The sequence below is a fragment of the Porites lutea genome, chromosome 1 (genome assembly GCF_958299795.1).
Source record: "Porites lutea chromosome 1, jaPorLute2.1, whole genome shotgun sequence".
Taxonomy (NCBI): Eukaryota; Metazoa; Cnidaria; class Anthozoa; order Scleractinia; family Poritidae; genus Porites; species Porites lutea.
The window spans coordinates 40,358,657-40,378,437 of record NC_133201.1 but is presented as its reverse complement, the minus strand read 5'-3'; the positions used below and the strand labels follow the sequence as shown (position 1 = coordinate 40,378,437).

Genomic DNA, 19,781 nt, shown 5'->3' with positions numbered 1-19,781 from the left:
TGAAATTTGTAAGCTACTATTGTTGTACTTCACCCTCTCATGGGGCAACTGACCGGATGCCTTTCTCCAAATGATCACTGGTGGCGGGTAACCAGTCACGTAACAGGGGGGAAGAGTGAAGTTGCTGCCTTCAATAGCGTAATGAGGCCCCAGGTGGAGAGAAACTCGAGGATGAACTGAAAGAATGCAAAGAAATTAACTGCTGTCAAATAGAACGTTTAAATGAAAATATGAACTTAAATAAGTAGTTGGGGTTAGTGTGATGACGTTTGAACATATTTTCAAAAATCTAATTCTGTAGGTCGAAATTAGAACTATAAGCAACGCCTACTTTACGTCCATTTTCTGAGTTTTTGGTAGCCCCGTGGTAGAGCATCTGCACTAGTAACACGGAGAGAAGAAGGTCATAAGTAAGAACGTACTCTTGGTAAGCTACTTCGAATTTCCTCTTTTCGAGCGGTCACTATTTTTTAAAGTTTTTGCATGCGATAATTGCTGCCGTTCTGTTTCCTTTGGCAAAGTGTTCGTTATTACTGTTTGCCCCATGATCTGAGAAATTTTGGAGCCGAAACAAAAAAACAAACTAACAAAAGAAAGAAAAGAAAGGAATCTAAACTTAAGAGAAAGATAGAAGCAAACTGTCAAGTCCAAGTGATTGACATGATAAGTGTACTCGGCATCTTTTGGAGTGAAACTTTACCAAATGATATTTTACATAAACTCACCATTTACAACAAGCTGCACCAGTGTTTGTGCATGTCCTAAGATGTTTGTTGCTGAGCATTGATATTCACCCGAGTCATTTGCTTTTACATTCTTTAAAAGCAATCTGCCTTTTGAAACCGCTGACTTGCTTACTTCAGACTGGTTACCCCTTTTACTCCAAACTACTGCAGGCTCAGGATTACCGCTGACTGAACACTGAAATGAAGCTGTTCCACTTTCGTTTACTGTCAAGTTTGTTGGTGAAACAGCAACAACTGGAGCTGAAATCGATTCACCAGGCTCTCCTTTAGTTCCCGGCATACCAGTGGGCCCTGTGTCTCCTTTTTGCCCTTTGAGTCCTAGGTCACCTTTGGGCCCTGCAGGTCCCATGATACCTTGCTTCCCGCGTTTTCCTGGTGATCCCATAATTCCTCTATCTCCTTTGGTCCCTCGTGTTCCCTTCTTTCCTTTTCGTCCCCGGTCTCCCTTCTCTCCTCTCGGCCCCGGTGGACCAGGGGGGCCCGGAGGACCTGAAAGACATGTGTCATGTGTTGATTTGCAAATTGCGTTTGCAGGCCTTGATACTGATTGTGTTTGCATAATTTTTGGCATAATTAATTCGACATTACGAGCATAATTTTTATCTGTTGTCCTTAAAATAAAGCACTGCTAGTATAATTTTCAATTTTGGCAAGTTTCGCGGCACAAAATTGTCATTTATTGATCACGCAACACAACGTTTTTTGCCGACGATCAGTGTGTTACAGGCAAATTTTGAGCGCTTATTGTCACATTCATGGGACCTGGGGCCCGTTTCTCGAAAGTCCCGATAATTAACGGGCCCGGTAAGCTGTCTCCGTTTAAACTAAAGATCGAGGTTTCAATAGTTTTGCATCTAACATGATAAAACTGTCAGTTAATGAAACAAAATGGAGTAGTTTGTTAGCCAGGACCCGCGCTCTTATTCTTTATATTTCGATTTGAATATTTGATTTCGGGCCCGTAAAGTTACCGGGACTTTCGAGAAACGGGCCCCTGCATCCTACAGGATATGACCCTGCATAACTAGCTCGGTTACCTAAGATGGCCTCCGCGTGCTGGATGTCAACTGTTTGAGTTTTTATAGTTGTCAGACAGTTTTTGTTGTTTCAATGGTTTACCTTCGGACTGCAAATACTTTTTATATGACCAAGAGAGGATAAAGGGGACACAGAAGGCATCCCCCATACACACCCTATTCCATACGTAATTCGTCTCGATTTATTTTTAGAATCGGGATAAAGTTACCTCACGCGCAGCGTGGATGTTTCGTGGAGGTTTCGCATGACTAAACGGCGTGCAAAACATGTCGGGCGAAAGGCAATAAAAGCGTAAAGAGATCTAGAGCATTCCTGAATATTGAAGCGAAATGAGTCGGAGCTCATCTGGGAAAGGGAATCCCTGGACTCTTTGACAACCAGTGAAATCAGTTTAACTCGAATTTGTCGTAACCTCAGTGCTTTAACAAAATGAGAAATTTCGCCGGTCTATTGAAACCGGTCGTTTGTACAATAAAGCAAGTAGGACGCCAAGTGTTTTTTTGTTGAATAATAAAAGACTAATAACAGAATAAATATCAAACCATGAGAAATTGCTCTCTTCAAACTGTAAACTATAAATGATCCTGAGAGAATATTCAGCGTGTTAAGGATTTCCCTGCTGTACTGTTAGCTCTATAGAAGAGAGGAAGGGCGATTCTTTTTTAATTTCCGTTTCGCTGACACAGCTTTAGCAGAAATCTCTCTGTAGTCGTTTTCGTCTTCCGCCAGTTGTTCTACGTCAATTCGTGAAGGACGCGTTGCTCTGAGCGTGGGTCATCCACGCGGAACACATTCGGGCTATGTGATTAGCTGTTGTCTAATCCCCCTTGAGATCTGTGGTGTTAAAAATAACTCGAGACGAATTACCTATGGAATAGGGTGTGTATGGGGGATGCCTTTTCTGTCCCTTTATCCTCTCTTGATATGACTTATCCTGCACTAGTTAAGTTTCTAGTTGTAATGAGGGTAAGAATGTTTGCCATTTACTTGTTTGTTGCTAAGTTATTGAGTTGTTTTGACCAAAATTATTTAAAGTAACAAGTGGAAGCACAATTTCTGCATTTTTTGCTAAAACGAGCATGATTTACGAAAACTAAGCATTATTATTTTATAGCATCATTTTAGAAAAATACGAGCGCTTCAAGTAGCAATTTATGCTACTTTTAATTGCGAGAAAAATCTTGAAGCCTAGTCTCGGTCTCCCCTCTGATAAAAGTTTATGAACATCTTTAATCATGGTGGCTGTTGTTTTAGCTTGGCTGGTATTATTACCTGAATTCGCTTGTCTTCTGGCCCGATGATGTTCATCGGTGTAAAATTCTGCTAATAAAAATTAAAAAAAATAATTCAATTGTTCGCTCAGTATCAAGCTGAAATAACGAGGAAACAAGTGAAGCAAACATTATATTTCAAGACCATGGTTTCTTTTACCAGTATTTGGTTAAGAATGGCATCAGTCACGTACGGCCTGTTGCCAAAACGGAAACGAATTAACCCCAGTGTAACCTTTAGTTTATTTGCAAACAGGAAACACAGGAAGCCCACTACTGCGAAAGGTAACTATCAAAGCCCCGAGCAGTCATCCCTTCTTTTCTCTCTACGCTCATCTCCCGGGGCTCATCTGAGTGAAAACCAGTCCCTCGCTTAAAAATGTATTTTCTTAGACACTTCAAAACGCAGTCAACTTACAAATAAAGAGAAGAAAACGAACGTTCTTGCACTTTTCGCTCATTGATTAAGACCACTCAATCGCAAACGAATTGTGATCAAAATACAGGGTAAGTATGCAAAATTAATAATCGTAGAATCCTGGAGAATGTTCTTTTCAGGATGGTAAGAAACATTTCAGTATTTATTAAGTTTTAAGCTGTGTATAAATGTTGCGTAAGACATGAAAAATACAATGTACATACCACGCGCATCCTTGATGATCTTGACGATATTTGGATCGCCGGATGGTGGTTTTGTCTCCGGGTTGTTTTCAAGCGCGTTTAATCTTTTCTTCTGATTGTTCAACTCTAATTCAACTCTTAGAAAGCCAATGCAATACAGGAGAATACCTAACGCAGAGATGGTGGTAGCAAAAGAAGGGAAGTGTCGTTTTTGACTTGTCATTTTCATGCAAGTTTCTTTGAGTCTTGTTCATCTGAAGACTTGGTACGTGAGCTTGTTACTTGATACTATTATTTCCTCGTCACATTTGGAAGGCAAAGATCAAATTAGTTTCGGCTTTTATCTGTCAGTTGAAAGTTAAGTTTTGCTTCGGGTTTGTTTTCCAATGGAATGGGGTCATAAGACTGGATCAACTATTATAAGCCCTGCAAAGAGTTTCACTGATATTAGGATTATTGATCTCACACAATTCTGACATGATTCCCTCAAAGCTAACACTCCTGAACACTCAAAGTGAACGCCTCCTTGAACGGACTCAAGAAGGTGCCACGAGCAAAACCGATATTTTTGAAAAAGGAAGTAGAGTGACGTAAAAATTATTTGTTTGTTTTGGAGGGAGAGGGGCGGGGAGGGGAAGAAGGGAGGTGCTAGTACTGTACCTAACATTTAGATTTAACAAAGCCTAAGAGCGAAGCTTCCGTTTGTGTACTGTAAACAATAAAATTTTCAACATTGTAAAGAAGTTTTCAAATCTACACTTAACTTTGGGAGTGAAGGGTTGGGTGATATCAGGAAACAAAATGTTCAGACAAAAAAAAAGCTACATTCTTTGGAAAAAATAAGAACATTATAAGGGAACACTGTAGACTGACTTGATCTTGTCATAGTCCCTAAAGGCACTCAGCTGTGCGTTTTTGAAACTGGAGTTGCTTCAGCCACCCGACAGAGGAATAAAATAACATTTATTTCTTTTTTTCTTTATTGAAGGGACGTCATCAAAGTGCAAAGTCAAAATAGCGAGGTTTTACGAATTCAAAAATACAGCAATTTGAACTCCCAAGTCTTCACAGTGCGTGACACCAAAATGGGAGCGCTGTCTCGTTGAAAAAAAGTCTCCCCTCTTGATTTTCAGCAGTTTAACCATTTCAAGTATTAAAAGATGTGCTTATGCGCACGTATGCTAGCTCTCGCGTGAAAAGAAAGAGCTATAGAAAAAGTGAAGTCCAGATGTTTTTGTTGATTTCCGGCGGCCATATTGGTGGACCAAAACGGTATGGCGTCTTCATACAAAGCTCTACAAAGGTGCGTGAAACGTTTCGGCAAATAACTCAGAAACTATGGGCCACAAAGACCTGAGATTTGGACAAATTGTTTATACATTAGTCTTTTATAACATTTGATTTTCTTGGCTTCTTCCACTGGACGGTTTTCAATTTATTTTTTTGTGTCGTGTTTATTGCGTGACAGTGAAAACGAAGAATTTTGGATCAATATAATTTCAATACACTCTTTTTTTTTTTAATAAGAATGTTGTTTTTTCCGGCCCAGGCTGAATATTCTTATTCTTCTGCCGATTTTAGGCTGAAAATATTCTAGTATTATTCTTAGATTATAGCTCATGACATTTCCGTTTTAGACTATACTGGGGGTATCAGTTATAGTTAGTTCATGTTTTCTCGTTTTGTTGCCTAGTTTTCCCCTTTAGAGAATGGAATAAGTGGAAAACATATAATTGTATTGTATTTACAGCTTTTGAACACAAAAATAGATCCTTTTCAACATCTCAGTCTGGGTTTTATTCTTAAAATATTCTTAAAATTTTGCGAATTTCAGCCTTGATATTCTTATAAAATATATTCTTATAGAAAAAAAAGAGTGTATACCGTTAACTTTTTTATATTGTAACGTTTTTAACGAAAAAATTTCAAACTTCAAATTTGCGTCAAAGTAAAATATTTTAGTGATACAGAGAAAACAATATTCAAATTGCTAACAGTAAAATATTGCAAAAAATGAAAATGAAGAAATGATGGTCGCAGTGAACGCAATTTATGCAATTGCCTAAAGAAGCCTGAAAAAAAAATTCAGGACTTCAACGGGGTTTAAACCCGTGACCTCGCGATTACCGGTGCGATGCTCTACCAACTGAGCTATGAAGCCACTGTCGTTGGGAGCAGGTCAATTGTGGGTTCATATGTTTCCGTGAAAGAAATGATTGTCAATGACGATTTATTTCATATATCATTAACATTAAAATATTGATTGCTTTTCTGAGATGTTTCATCTGAGAACGTCTACAGAACAAAACGCATACTGAAATTGTGGACAGGTTAAGACCGGTTTAGAGAGGGAACGGAATATTTTCATCCTACGAGTAAGCTCTCGACCTGCTCCTTACCGCTGAATCAAGAACTTGCTCGCAAGCTATGCTTATTGTTGTTTGCTAGTATTTTATTTGCACGTCTTAACTCTTAACACAACAATACGAACAATCTGAAAAAAAAACAGGGAACTGAAAACAGTGAAGAATGATTCTTTCGTAGATTCTCCTTAAATAGTTGGACACTACAAGTTAGTTTGAATCCTGTGTAAGAAATTGATACCAAGCAAGCGCAGAGATAATGTTTTTGTTTAATAGATCCATTCTTCTTTTTAATACGTTCCGGTTGGTGTCGTTCGTGTTGGCTTAAACTCCCCAATGATAACTTAACAACCGTAGAGTGTCATCGTATAGTTTTAGTTGTATGCTAATCAGTTCTGTCCTATTCAACTCGCGACGATAGAATTAACCACTGGTGACTGATGATAACCTCTCCTTCTTCCATACAGGCCTGGCTGCAGTTGTTGGTACTCGCTGAACTGTGACAAACTCACAAGCGTTGTCTAATCCTCCGTAGTATTGCAATAACTCCTCTATAGCTCTTTCTTCAAGCTGGGAAGAAAAAAATGGCCTTGAATTCTTAGGTCGCAATTTAGGGTATAACACTAAAAAATACAGTAACACAAGTTTAACTTGAGCGAACCCCACATATGTACACCCTGTACAAAGTAGACAACTGCAATCGCAGACTGGAAAGGGTTGTGTGATCTTCCGCTAAATACAATTCTTCCTTTCGTTAGAATACTTCCTTGATTTTTTTCATCTCCTTTTTCACCCGTGCTTTACGAAAGCACGCGTCTAAATAACACTGTGGCGGAAAAAAAGGAGCCTAAGACTGTTAGAAATTAGGCATTTTCATTTTTTTTTTTTTGCCTTTCTCGTTGCCGTCGCCGTCGTCGTTGCTAAAGCTCCATATTATTATTTTTTTTGGGGGGGGGGGGGGGGGGGGGGAAGCGGGGGGAGGGTGCTGGTGAAAAACACCATTATCAGCACTGAAGCACGCCAGAAGCACGCATACCCACTCCACGGTATAGCCAGTACCTTACGCATGCGCATAACCATATCACCCCGGCAGTGGCAGCAATAGAGAGCAGTTTCGCCCTTATGGGGGCTCATCAGCATGGCATAGACGCCGGGTCAATGACCGGGCGAACCTGTGTACCGTGTATCAAGAAACCTTTACCGCAGAGGCGAGTGCAAAAGTAAATCCTTTGAGTGCCAGCTCTACCATACACATGTGTATACTGTTATTTAACAATAAACCTTCCTCTTTTAAGAGGGTCTGAATGCAGGGGTTTAGTGTTAAGTGGTATTTGCCCATAATTTGTAATCTTCGGTAGCCCTCGGAAATCTTCTGAAATAATCCTGAAGTGTCGTAAAATGGCCGAAAACACCTTGATATACTAAGCAAAATACCATAAAATTCCGAAAATAAGCCCCTCCATGTATAAGCCCCTCCAAATTTATGCCCACAAACCGGTAACGCAAAAAAGACCCCCGTGAAATCGCCCCTCCAAATATAAGCCCCCTGGGGGCTTGTACTTAGAAAATTGCCCTCAAATACAAAGTAAAACAAAGCCAGAACGATAAATTTACTTCCAACTATAAGGCTAGCCCAATCGATTTTGAAAAGCAAATTTCCCTCCCTAGATAAGCCCCTCCGAATATAAGCCCCTCCAAAAATAAACTCCTCCAAAAGCGCCTTTGAAAAATATAAGCCCCGGGGCTTATTTTCGGAATTTTACGGTATAACTGGCCTTTTTGGAGCTTTTTTTTGTTTCTTTCTGGAAAAATTACTATTTTAAAGAATTTTTTACTGTTAGTGTTCAAATACCTAAAATTTAACTGTTTCATTTTACAAAGCCAAAAATGAAGTGTCTAGTGTAAGTTATTGAGGTACCCCCATTCGGATACTCTTTTAAGCCATTGCAAAGAAGTTCAAAAATCTATACTTAACGTGGGTAAAAGAAATGTTCAGACGGAAAAGCCTAGTACATTTGAACTAAAAAACATTAGAAAACAAATTCGACCACAGTATCCCCTAAAACTCCTTTTGAGGGAATATTGTAGACTGACTTGATCTTGTCATAGTCCCTGAAGGCGCTCAACTGTGCATTTTTAAAACTGGGGTTGCTTCAGCCACTCGACAGAGGAATAAAATAGCATTTTTTTATTTCTCTATTTTGGATCAAAGAAACCTTAACGGTTCAAGAACCCACTTTTAATAAACAAAAATATATAAGAACCAGCAGCCAAGCAAGATCAATCAGGTTCTTATATGCGCGTTAGGAAGTATTCACCACGGAGTTTGGTTTTGAGATTGCAAATTAGACTTGATTTAAAACTGAAAGATTACAATGCATAGGTACATTCTGTAATTAGTTTTGTTACGCTTATTACAATACACTTGTGAATAGGTATTACATGTTTAAGGACCAAACCCAAGTTTATTAATTTCTATTACTATCCTCTTCATAGAAAACTCGACCTTATCAAGAACCTACAGCAGTATTTAGCCTCCACTACCAATAATTCATGATCCCAAAATACAGGAACATATTTTGCCAGGCTCCAAAAATAAGCGGTTGCTGAGAGGTGCGTGGCTACTGAGAATGTAGCTCCTTACCTGGCTTTTTTTTTTTCTTACTTTTTAAATGTAGTCAACCGAAAAGAACAGACTAGTGTATCCCATTTGCCAAATATGATTTGCTTTATTGTTTTCAGCTCTAAAACAACAGAAAAAATTCCAGCAGGTAAATCACGGCTTATTATAAGCATATGTTAGATATAAATCTGTCCAAAGAAAGTGAAAATTAAGCAGGAGTTCCAAATGAACTCGCTCACGATTTAAGCGAGCCTGGAGTTAAGGCCACAACCCTTAGTAATACATAGCTCGAAAGTAGTTGATATTACAGAAATAAGACTAACTTATATTTTACTACAAATAATGCCAAATACAAAGAGAGATTAGTGTTTACATTGCTTTTTGAACTGCGTTCCAAAACTGACACGGAACTGTAATTTCCTAGATACATGTATGCAGCGGAACCTCTGTAATTATAACGAACCTCCATACAGCGAAGTTCTCGGTAAAACAAACGATATTCTTAGCCCCTCAAATAGTAAACTGTATGGAAAAGAACTTCGATATAGGGAATTCTCTTTAAAGCATTTTTTGCCAGTACCTGTGGCCCTCGTTATATCGGGGTTCCACCGTATAATGTTTGAGAAATGCTTGTTGTCATGTAGGTATCCTTCTTTGAGTAAAGCTATCAGTTAATTTGTTAACTGTTTTAAATCTTGTTATGGGTCGCAAAGACTACTGCAGTAGTTTGCTCTTCAATACTCCTGCAACACATATTGGGACATATCGCTAAGACTCAGCGCATACAGAACTGTGTGGCCCGTTTAGTCCGTTGAACATCTAAATTCGACCACATAACACCTACCTTTTAAATTCGTCTGCACTGGCTTCCAGTTTGTTTTAGGATCAGCTGAGTATACAAATATTGATCCTAAATTTAAGGCAATTTATGGTCGGTCGCACCGTCCTATATTTGTAACTTAAACAAGATAAAGAATGGACACGATACAACCTGCGTTTGTGCAACGAACTGTTGTCAGAGACACCATTGGTTAAGACCAAGAAAACTCTGACTTGGAGATAAATCATTCCAAGTAACTTATGGAATACATTAGCCTCTGAAATAAGAGCAATTAGAGGTTATGATCTTTTCAAAAAAACAATTAAGACGTACTCTTTCAAAAAAACGTTTGCTTGTAACATCTAGAGCCTCTGTTAGCATGATTACTCGTGTGTTTGTTAGTTTAGTTTTCAACTTTAATTTATATTCTATAACATTCTACAATCATGGACAAAAGTCTTGGGACAGTTGTACAGTTCGAACGCTTTTTAGCACAAGCGAAATTGGGTCCGCGCGCTACTAACACTGTAAGTCCCTACCCCCTCCCCCCACCGCACGGACAATGTTGAAACCGTCAAGGCACAATTTCTTTGATCTTTCAACATTGTATTGGGTGGGGAGGGAGGAGGGGAGGGGACATGAATTTGTAAAATGACTGCACTGTTTTTTGCGACATTACTTGAGAAACGCATAGAGTTACGCTCTCACTGTCCCAAGGACTTTTGTTCATGATTGTAGTTTTTAACCTTGCCATATAGAGGTTTACTATTAAATTGATACTTTAAAACAAATTAAGAACTTTTTTCGCAGTAGATGCGATATACTTGTTTATTTGAGTGTTTTGGATCATTTCTGGCCAGTTTGGGCACTTTCCAGACGACATAAAAAACAAGATGATTTTAGTGACATATCATTGAATTGTGTTGTCAAGGAGGAAGACTTTGCTGCAACGAGTTCCATTTTTTTTTTTTACAATGACGGCCTTAACTTCATCTCAGTGAATTTTAGCGATAAATAGTGTTGTTTAAAGTGCCACCAATTGACTCCTTTCCCATTTCCATTTACGTTTCCCAGGTATTTTCCGTTTAGATTGGAGTAGTGGCAGTCGTTGTACCACCAGGCACCAGGGTATGACACAGCACAGTTACTACTCCTTCTGTCATTATCTCTGTCTTTTGTGCTAAACGCCATGTTATTATGCCATGCTAACGAATCTCCTGCTGTCCCTGAATATGAACCCACTTCAAGTCGATACTGTGCCTGCTCATCACCAATCTTAAACTTGCCATATTTGGCAAACACTCTCACTCCGCTCCAGTCCTCTAATTCCACTCGTAGAGAGCTGGGTCTAGCGGCCGTCAGCCTGTGGATCTTGTCGTTTCCTAACCAGAACTCAGCCGTCAGCTGGCCAAAGCCTGATTTGTAATCGTTCCATCCGCGATAGAAGTCCACCGAGCCATCTTGTCTTCTCTGAAACACGGTCCATCCTCCACCATCAGTGCGCATGTCACAATATACATTGAAGGATCCTTTTCCGTCTGGGTTCATAGAGTACACTCCACTCTGAGTATGGCCTGATTTTAACAAATCAGAACAATCTGTAGACAATAAACAACAGTAACGGCTTTATTTTAGCAGCAATAAACACTCAGTCTTGACCTATAAAAGAATGAAAAACGTGTATTAAGTAGATTTCCATAAGGACCATAGGATTCTCTACCTCTATCTTGATAGTCAAGATTGGAATAATGCGCTTTAATATGTATAATTTGAAGATTGCTTCAGCCCCTGAAGTATAATAAACAGTGTCATTAAGGGCTGAAAGGCTGATTAAGGGATACAAGCGTCCCTCGAAAACCTCGGTAACTTTAACATGACAGCAGCAGCTTAACATAGGCCGTTGCATATATCAGTTGAGGCGTTTATAAGTTCTATTTATACGTTCATATATCCTTTATTATCTTTCCTCAAACCAGGTTTTTCAAAGATAATTACAAAAAAATTGATTATGACGAAAAGGAGTACAGTAAATATATAAAAAGTGGATTGGTAAAATTATCTAAGAGCTAAATATTAATCACTATATACGATCATACATAAGATACAAGAAACATCGTTTATAAGTTCTATGCCGAGCAAAGTAGCTTACTTTTGAGCTTTCGTTTGAAGCTTACAACATCTTTACTTAGTTTTAATTCATTGTCCAATGAGTTCGATATCTACAGTGTTCTGTAATAGAAGCTTCTCTGGCCACTCGCTGATTTAAATAAGGGAATATGTAGCGATTGTGAGTTTCTGGTTTCTCGCCCACTGATGTTAAATGGTACGTTTAGTAAATTCAGAAGTAAGATAATCCAGTGCTGAGCCCATCATATATTTAAATGCCAGAGTGGCACTTCTAAGATAAATTAATTTTTCGCCATTGGAAAATCCAGTAATTCTGCCTAATTTTACGAGTTACGAGTGCAAATGTTGTTTTGGAATCGCTGAAATCAAGAATCGGCCGGTCGTGTTTACTTCGTGTTTACACGCCGCACGTTCAACCGCTCTCGTGCAAACTTGAATTGACCAATCAGAAACACTTTTATTGTTTTTTGCTGAAACCAGTCAGAGACAATCTTGCTCCAGGGTTCCCAAAAGCTCTTGATCTCTCTCCTCTACAAGCGTAGAAGAGCTCTGGGTCGAGATTGCATCCTTAATTATTTTAATAAAGGAGAAACGTGGTCATACTTTTTGGCCCCGCTGATAAGCTTATATAACTGACCTCTTGATAATAATAAACCAGAGTCATAGTCTCTACGTCAAACACTCCTGCGCTGGTTTCGGTAAATATGTAAAAACTTCAGTGGGAAGGGGGGGGGGGGGTACTCCCTTATATTAGCCATATAGGTATGTTCCGCCCCAAAGGGTAGGGTTTTTGAGCCGGTTTGGTCTGAAAACGGGTATAGATTTTGCCCATTTTGGTCTGGAATCGGGTTTGGTTTACGAAGGAACTACGGTTCTGACGGTTGTGTGTCAATGTGTCCGTCGTTTCAATTCCAAATGAATAAGAGAGAAAGTGTCATACGCGAATTCGATCATTTGTTGCGGATTGGCTCACAAATGATGACATAATTTTTGGTTTATGTAAACATGTAATGTTGTGTTTTGTGATCACCTCCAGGTCTGTAAGCAGATATGGATTTTAGGGGCCAGGTCTCGTCCGAAAATGGGTGTGCAAAATGACATTTTGGTCTGAAATAGGGTCAGTATTTAGAGAACCCCCCCTCCCCCCGAGGTAATAACCTGCATCTTTCTTTGTAATGTCTCTTCAAAATACAAGCGGGAAACCACGGTCACAGTCGCATTTCTGCTTATTTTAACACAATAGTATTGGCCGTTGCACTTTTATAAGTTACACTCTTTAAGCTTTATCTATAACTGACCTCTTGGTGAAAAAAATTGAATGTGAGTCAGAGTTTCCACGCCAAACACTCCTGCGCTGGTTGCGGTACATATGTAATAGCCTGCGTCGTTCTTTTTAAAGTTTCTAATTACTAACGCACCATTAATCTGCTGGTTGCTTCCAACTGGCAGATGACCTCCTTGTTTCCTCCGGCTAATAACTGGTTGCGGGTCACCAGTTGCGCTACAATTAAGTGTCAAGGTGTCTCCAAGCAGCGCAAAAATGCTTACAGGTGGCTTAACAGTAAATCGAGGATGAGAAACGACCACTACGAGTGTTCTCTTTACAGTAGTTCCAAGCAGGTTTGTTGCTGAACAGAGATACAAGTCAGAATCTATTTTTCGAGCATTTAAAAGTTGTAAGCTACTGTTGTTATACTTCACCCTCTCCTGGGGCAACTGACCGGATGCTTTTCTCCAAATGACCACTGGTGCTGGGTAACCAGTCACGTGACAGGGGGGAAGAGTAACTTTGCTGCCTTCAATGGCGTAATGAGGCCCCGGATGGAGGGAAATTCGAGGATGAACTGAAAGAATGAAATGAAAAAAACATAACAGTGGCTCTTCATTGTTAGTTTAATGAAAAGCCTGATTTTCAAGTGGTTGGTATAGTGTTACGACGTTTGAACATCCAATTCTGTAGGTCGAATTTAGGGGGTGGCCTAAAAGCACTTTCGCTCTATTTTTTTATTTTTCAGTAGCTCAGTCGTGGAGCATCTAAACTAGTAACCAGATTATAACATTGTTATATTTAGCAATTATTGAATTCGACTTTCGTAGGATATGAAGAATTCGCAGATCGAGGAGGGTGATAACACCCTCCGAGATCTGCACAATTCTTCATATCCTACGAAAGCCGAATTTAATAATTGTTTCATTATTCCTTTAAAATAATTCTAATTTTAAAAACAAGCTAGCACATGCTAACAAGGTCGATGTTAAGTTCATATCGATGGTGCATCTTCATCGGAAAGCTAAGGAGATAAAGTTCTGTTCAGGTCAGCAAATATACTCCAAATACCAGATGTCGTCCATCGCGCATCGAGTTGTCTTCTTGCTGTTCTTGCCATGTTTTTTGACAATATTTCGCTGTAAAACGAGTAAAATGTTTCGCGGTTAACGGTTCAATTAGCCTGCGTAGCAGGGCGGATAAAGGTTGGGCGGTGAAACGAGCGCTCCGCTCTTCATTTAATGTGTGATGCGGAGTAGGGCTGGCACGAGCGCTCTTTCCGCGCTTCCGGTGCGCTTCAAGGCCGGCGAAATTTTCCTTTTTGCAAACCGGAAATCCTATTTTCTTTCTGTAATTTCAGGCCACAGTGTTAAATAGATAAATTCGTTTCATAACAATATCAATAAACAGTTTCATATGTTTGTGTCTGTACGTCTATAAGTTAAACTTGTTGGTCGTATAATGCCAAAATTTGAGTTTAATTTGAAAGTGTTGAATACCTCCTCCTTCCACTAAATATCACCTAATCGTCTTTCGCCGTTTCGTTTGCAAAAGCTTAACACTTCTTAACCTCAATTTTTACATATGTTAAAGGGGGATAAATTTTATACAACATAACAAAAAATTAGATTGATATATATTGATATAGTGGCGTTGTACTTCTTCAAACTTTGCTTCTCGGGTGCAACGCGCCATGGCGATTCGGGCAATGCGTTGCAAATCCGGCAACCGCATGTAAACAAAATTTGGTGAGGTTAGTTGTAAGGTTTTTTCTCCTTTTTTCTCTCGAAAACAAAACAAGATAAACAGTAAAAACTGAGGGGAAACTAATTTGAAATTTCGAAGAAACAGAAAGACGTATGAGATGTTTTTTTCCAAATTAAAAAGAAGGATGATGGTGATTGAAATTAGCATAATTTCACCTTGCACGAGCCGCACGCATTTATAAAATACACGTCATCTAGTTATGAAACACGATCTGCTGTCTTTTAGTTTTGCCATGGATGACATGGATGAGATTTTCTTTCGTGTTTTAGACAGTACTTAGTTGTTTTTGTTTTGGAATAACATCGACATTGGCGAGTAGCAGAACGAAAATATAATTCAGTGGTAGATTCATCGAAGTAATAAGAGAGATGTTTGTCTACTCCAACTAAACCTCCCGCAAAAAATAGGAGACAGCGTACCAGCACAAAGGAACAAGGAAGAAGTGCAAGAAAACAATTCAAGCCGCTATAATTCAGTGACAGCGGCAGTGTGTAATGTACAAACCACATCATAACGCAAACCCTGACCGAAGTCGAAAAAAGCAACATTTCTAAGCAGAGTCCCAGACCACTGCATCACACCTTTTTGCTCGGACGCGCTCGTTTCACCGCCCAACCTTTATCCGCCCTGCTGCGTAGCTATAGCAAGCGCTTCCAATCGAGTTATGGCGCGAAAGTTAGAGCGGGAGCAAAAAAAAAGGGTGGACGGGGGAGGGGGAGGGGAGAAGAGGAAACGCTTGCCCGCAAACCCCACGATTCTGGAAAACGTCCCTTGACATTTCACGGTTCGTTTCATTTGTAAATTGAAAGCTCGTCAAAATAGAAGTATGACGAACAGATTACCCCTGGATTACCAGATTTGTAAAATTACTTTGTTCTCTAATAGAACACATTCCAGGAAATTGCAAAAACTGTAATAAAAAAGGTTTACGATAAAAGAAGGTTAAAACTCTGAGCGATTGCTTCTGAATGTATTGTTTTTTATTGTGGCTTTATCTCGTCTGAAACCTTGTCGAAACTTAAAAAATGTTTTGTCCGGAACAATTTACTCCATGCACCGGTTATAAGTTTTGCAGAGCGACTGCTCTTCAGCCCGTGTCGAAAATTTCACAACAACACATGCCGCTAAATTTCCAATAAACAAAAAGAATCTTTTCATTTCAAAAGGCTGACAAATCGCTTGTCCATGGCGGCTTTAATTTAGCTAGCGTCTAGTACCGATGTTCTGATTTACGTTGATGTTATCTCCAACAAACAGTCCATTTTTTCCAGCAGATCCGCACGCCGTCGTTCCCAATAAATTGGCCTTCCCTAGTCTCCACAGCTCGATCCCCCATTATACTTTATTAAAAAAGGCTCTGATCTCCTAAACCTTCGCACAAACACGATTCAAATCAGTCCAAAGCAACTGTAATCTGCGACCACAAATCAGATAAGACCAGATCTGTGGCTCGCGTAAACAAAGCATACCTGGTTTGAGTGATGTTTCGAGTGCTAAGTAATCAACACTACCAGCACCGCACCAATCAGAAGCCGCGTTCGTGTGCGAACGCAGTTTTTCAAAATCGTGGGGTTTGCGGGCAAGCGTTCCCTTCTTTCCCCTCCCCCTCCCCTGTCATTCCTTTTTTTTTTTTTGCTCTCGTTCCAACTTTTCTCGACGAACTCGCGCGGAGAATTTTTCCCAACTTTATTTGTAAATACAACCGATTTTCAGTTTGTCTTTAATTTTGAGCAGACGTGTACAGTTACCACATTGGGAGAGCATGGTATAATGGCTCATATACTCATATGCCATGATGCCTAAGCCAATCAGAGCTCTAGAATTGCATTATCCAATAATTTAGTTGTTTATAAAACATGTTGCTCGAATTGAAAGTTAGAGAGAAGCAAACAGTCGCGTCCATTAAAAAAAGTAAATGCCGTGATCAGTGTAAGCGATATCTTTTGCCGTGAAAATTAAAAATAAACAATATTTCTTATAAAAACTCACCATTTACAACAAGCCGCACCAGGGTTTGCGCATGTCCTAAGATGTTTCTTGCTGAGCATTGGTATTCACCCGAGTCACTTGCGTTTACATTCTTTAAAAGTAATCTCCCTCCTAAAACCGTCGACCTGCTTACTTCAGAAAGGTTGCCTCCTTTACTCCAGACTAATGCAGGCTCAGGATTACCACTCACTGAACACTGAAATGAAGCTATTCCACTTTCGTTTACTGTCAGGTTTGAAGGGGAAACAGCAACAACAGGAGCTGAAATTGATTCACCAGGCTCTCCTTTCGTTCCCGGCATGCCAGCGGGTCCTGTATCTCCTTTTTGGCCTTTAAGTCCTAGATCACCTTTAGGCCCTACAGGTCCCATGATGCCTTGCTTACCGCTTTTTCCTGGTGATCCTTGCGTTCCCTTCTTCCCTTTTCGTCCCCGGTCTCCCTTCTCTCCTCTCGGTCCTGGTTGACCAGGAGGGCCTGGGGGACCCGAAAGACACGCGTCACTTGTTGATTTGCAAAGTCCCGGTCTTCCCTCTGATAAAAGTTTGTGAATTTCTTTAATTATGGTGGCTGTTGTTTTAGCTTTCCTTGTATTATTACCTGAATTTGCTTGTCTTCTGGCTCGATGATGTTCATAGGCGTAAAATTCTGCCAAAATAAATAAGAATTTTTTCATTCAATTGGTCGCTCAGTATCAAGCTGTAATAATGAGGAAACAAATGAAGCAAAAATTACATTTCAAGACCATGATTTCTTTTACCGGTTATTTATCAAGCAGGGAAAAATCAGTCACGTACGACCTGTTGCCAAAAAGGAAACGAATTAACCTCAATGTAACCTTTAGTTTCTTTTCCAACAGTAAACACAGGAAAACCACGCAAGCTAACTATCAAAGCCCCAAGCAATCTTCCCAGCTTTTTTCTCTTTGCTTATCTGGCTGAAAATTAGTTGCTCAAGAAAAAGGTATTTAAACGTACCTAAGAGGCGTGAAACGCACTCCACACACAAATAAACAGAAGAAAACTTAAAAGGGAACTTTCATGCACATTTCGCTTAATATTCATTGAGCAAAAAAAGGTTTTAATAATCGCTACTGTATGAATAATAAATTAGCGAGTATGTAGGGTTCGTAGTGTTGCTCAGGGCTCTGATTGTGAGCTTGGCGACCTGTACAGTGACACCCAATCGCGAGCGAATACAAGTATGCAAAATTAACCATCGTTCTTTTCAGCGTAAAACTAAAACAAGAAAAACAAACTGTGTACATACCACGAGCATCCTTGATGATTTTGACGATGTTCGAATCGCTGTATTGTGGTTTTGTCTCCGGGTTGTTTTCAAGCGCGTTTAATCTTTTTTTTTGATTGTTCAACTCTAATTCAACTCTTAGAAACCCGATGCAATACAGAAGAATGCCTAACGCAGAGATGGTGGTAGCAAAAGAAGGAAGGTGTTGTTTTTGACTCGTCATTTTCATGCGAGTTTCTTTGAGTCTTGTTTATCTGAAGGCTTAGTACGTGAGCTTGTTACTTGATACTGTCATTTCCTCGTCACTTTTAATTTAGAACGCAAAGATCAAATTGGTTTCCGCTTTTGTCTGCTGCTGCTGGGTTTCTTCGCTTTGTTTGTTTTCTAATGTGAGGGGAACATAACGCTTGATCGACTATTTTTAGCCCTGCAAAGAGTTTTCAGGATATTTGGATTATTTACCTCACGCATTTCTGACATATTCTTTCAAAGCTGGCACTCAAAGTGGACGCCTCCTTGAGCGGAAGGTGTCACGAGTGACACGGACATTGTTGGGTGATTTCAGAAAGAAAGGTTCAGACGAAAAAAACTGCATTTTAAGCAAAAACATTATGAAACAAATTCGATCGTAGCATCCATCCTCAAAGACTCCTTTTGAGGGAATACTGTAGACTGACTTGATCTTATCCTAGTTCCTGAAGGCGCTCAACTGGAGTTGCTTCAGCCACTCGACAGAGGAATAAAATAATATTCCTTTATTTCTTTATTTTGGATCAAACAATATAATTTCAATATACCGTTAACTTTTTTTATATTGTGACGCTTTTTAACGAAAAAATTACAACCTTCAAATTTGCGTCAAAGTAGAATCTTTTAGTGATCAGAAAAAATATCTCAACATTCTCGTCCCCAGAGCCGCTTGGCCCTCTTAACCGTCGGAGACTGAGCACGAGGGCCGAAGGGCTCTGGGGACACAGAATCCGGAAGTCCTAGAATTTAGGAGTTCCGGTCGTTCTGCGCAAGCTCGACAAATCATAATGGCGGCCTTAGCAGACATTAAATTCAAGGAATCCTTGTTAACAGCTTTACGTTGTCTAAATCTGGGGACATAAACACTTCGAAAAGAGCAGGAAAACGCGGTAAAAAACGTTGTTGTGAGAAAGAAAGACGTTTTAGTTGTTTTGCCTACAGGTTTTGGAAAATCTTTGATTTTTCAGATGTTACCATTTGTGTTTGACTCTTGGCTTTATACGAATGGTTCTTTCATTTTGGTTGTTTCACCATTAAACGCACTCATGAGAGATCAGATAATAAAGCTTGACAATTTGAATGTTAAAACGTTGATAATTCGTTGTGGTTATTGTTTCGAAACTAGCCAATCAAATTCTGTGTCCCCAGAGCCCTTCGGCCCTCGTGCTCAGTCTCCGACGGTTAAGAGGGCCAAGCGGCTCTGGGGACGAGAATGATATCTCAATTGCTACAATAGAGTATTGATGGCTTTTCTGATCTGTTTCATCTGAGAACGTCTTCAAAACAAAACGCATACTAAAATTGTGGGAAGGTTAAGACCGGGTTTAGAGAGGGAACGGAATATTTTCATCCTACGAGTAAGCTCTCGACCTGCTTCTTACCGCTGAATCAAGAACTTGCTCGCAGGATGTGCTTGTTGTTGTTTGTTTGTATTGTTTTGCACGTCTTAACTCTTAACACAACAATACGAACAATCTGACAAAAAAAGGGGCAACTGCTAACAGTGAAGACTGATTCCGCTTTGGTAGATTCTTCTTAAACAGTTGAACACTACAAGTTTGTTTGATTCCTGTGTAAGAAATTGATACCAAGCAAGCGCAGAGATAATGTTTTTGTTTAATAAATCTATTGTTCTTTTTACGTTCCAGTTGCTA

The 19,781-nt window shown here is 39.6% G+C and overlaps 2 protein-coding genes across 3 annotated transcripts in view; both read right to left on the bottom strand.

Annotated features, from left to right (window-relative positions):
• LOC140950554 (uncharacterized) overlaps positions 1–3,995 on the bottom strand; it is a 7,503-nt gene extending 3,508 nt beyond the window's left edge. The window contains exons 1-4 of one of the 2 annotated variants that reach the window (XM_073399796.1): positions 3,698–3,995; positions 3,057–3,107; positions 726–1,235; positions 1–176 (exon numbers count right to left, since the gene is read on the bottom strand). The exon at positions 1–176 is cut by the window's left edge and continues 367 nt beyond it. In XM_073399796.1, the coding sequence (XP_073255897.1) occupies positions 1–176; positions 726–1,235; positions 3,057–3,107; positions 3,698–3,905 (945 nt within the window). In that variant the 5' untranslated portion in view covers positions 3,906–3,995. The remainder of the gene's footprint in view (positions 177–725; positions 1,236–3,056; positions 3,108–3,697) is intronic. The other variant, XM_073399802.1, reaches the window with a different exon arrangement.
• A 6,227-nt stretch (positions 3,996–10,222) lies between these two features.
• Positions 10,223–18,278, bottom strand: LOC140950951 (uncharacterized). The gene is made up of 4 exons (XM_073400167.1): positions 17,899–18,278; positions 16,633–17,277; positions 12,908–13,453; positions 10,223–11,080 (listed from the first exon to the last, which is right to left on the bottom strand). Exons 1-4 carry the CDS (start codon positions 18,104–18,106, stop codon positions 10,452–10,454), a joined length of 2,028 nt encoding a protein of 675 aa, XP_073256268.1. The 5' UTR covers positions 18,107–18,278; the 3' UTR covers positions 10,223–10,451.
• Positions 18,279–19,781: the final 1,503 nt, after the last annotated feature.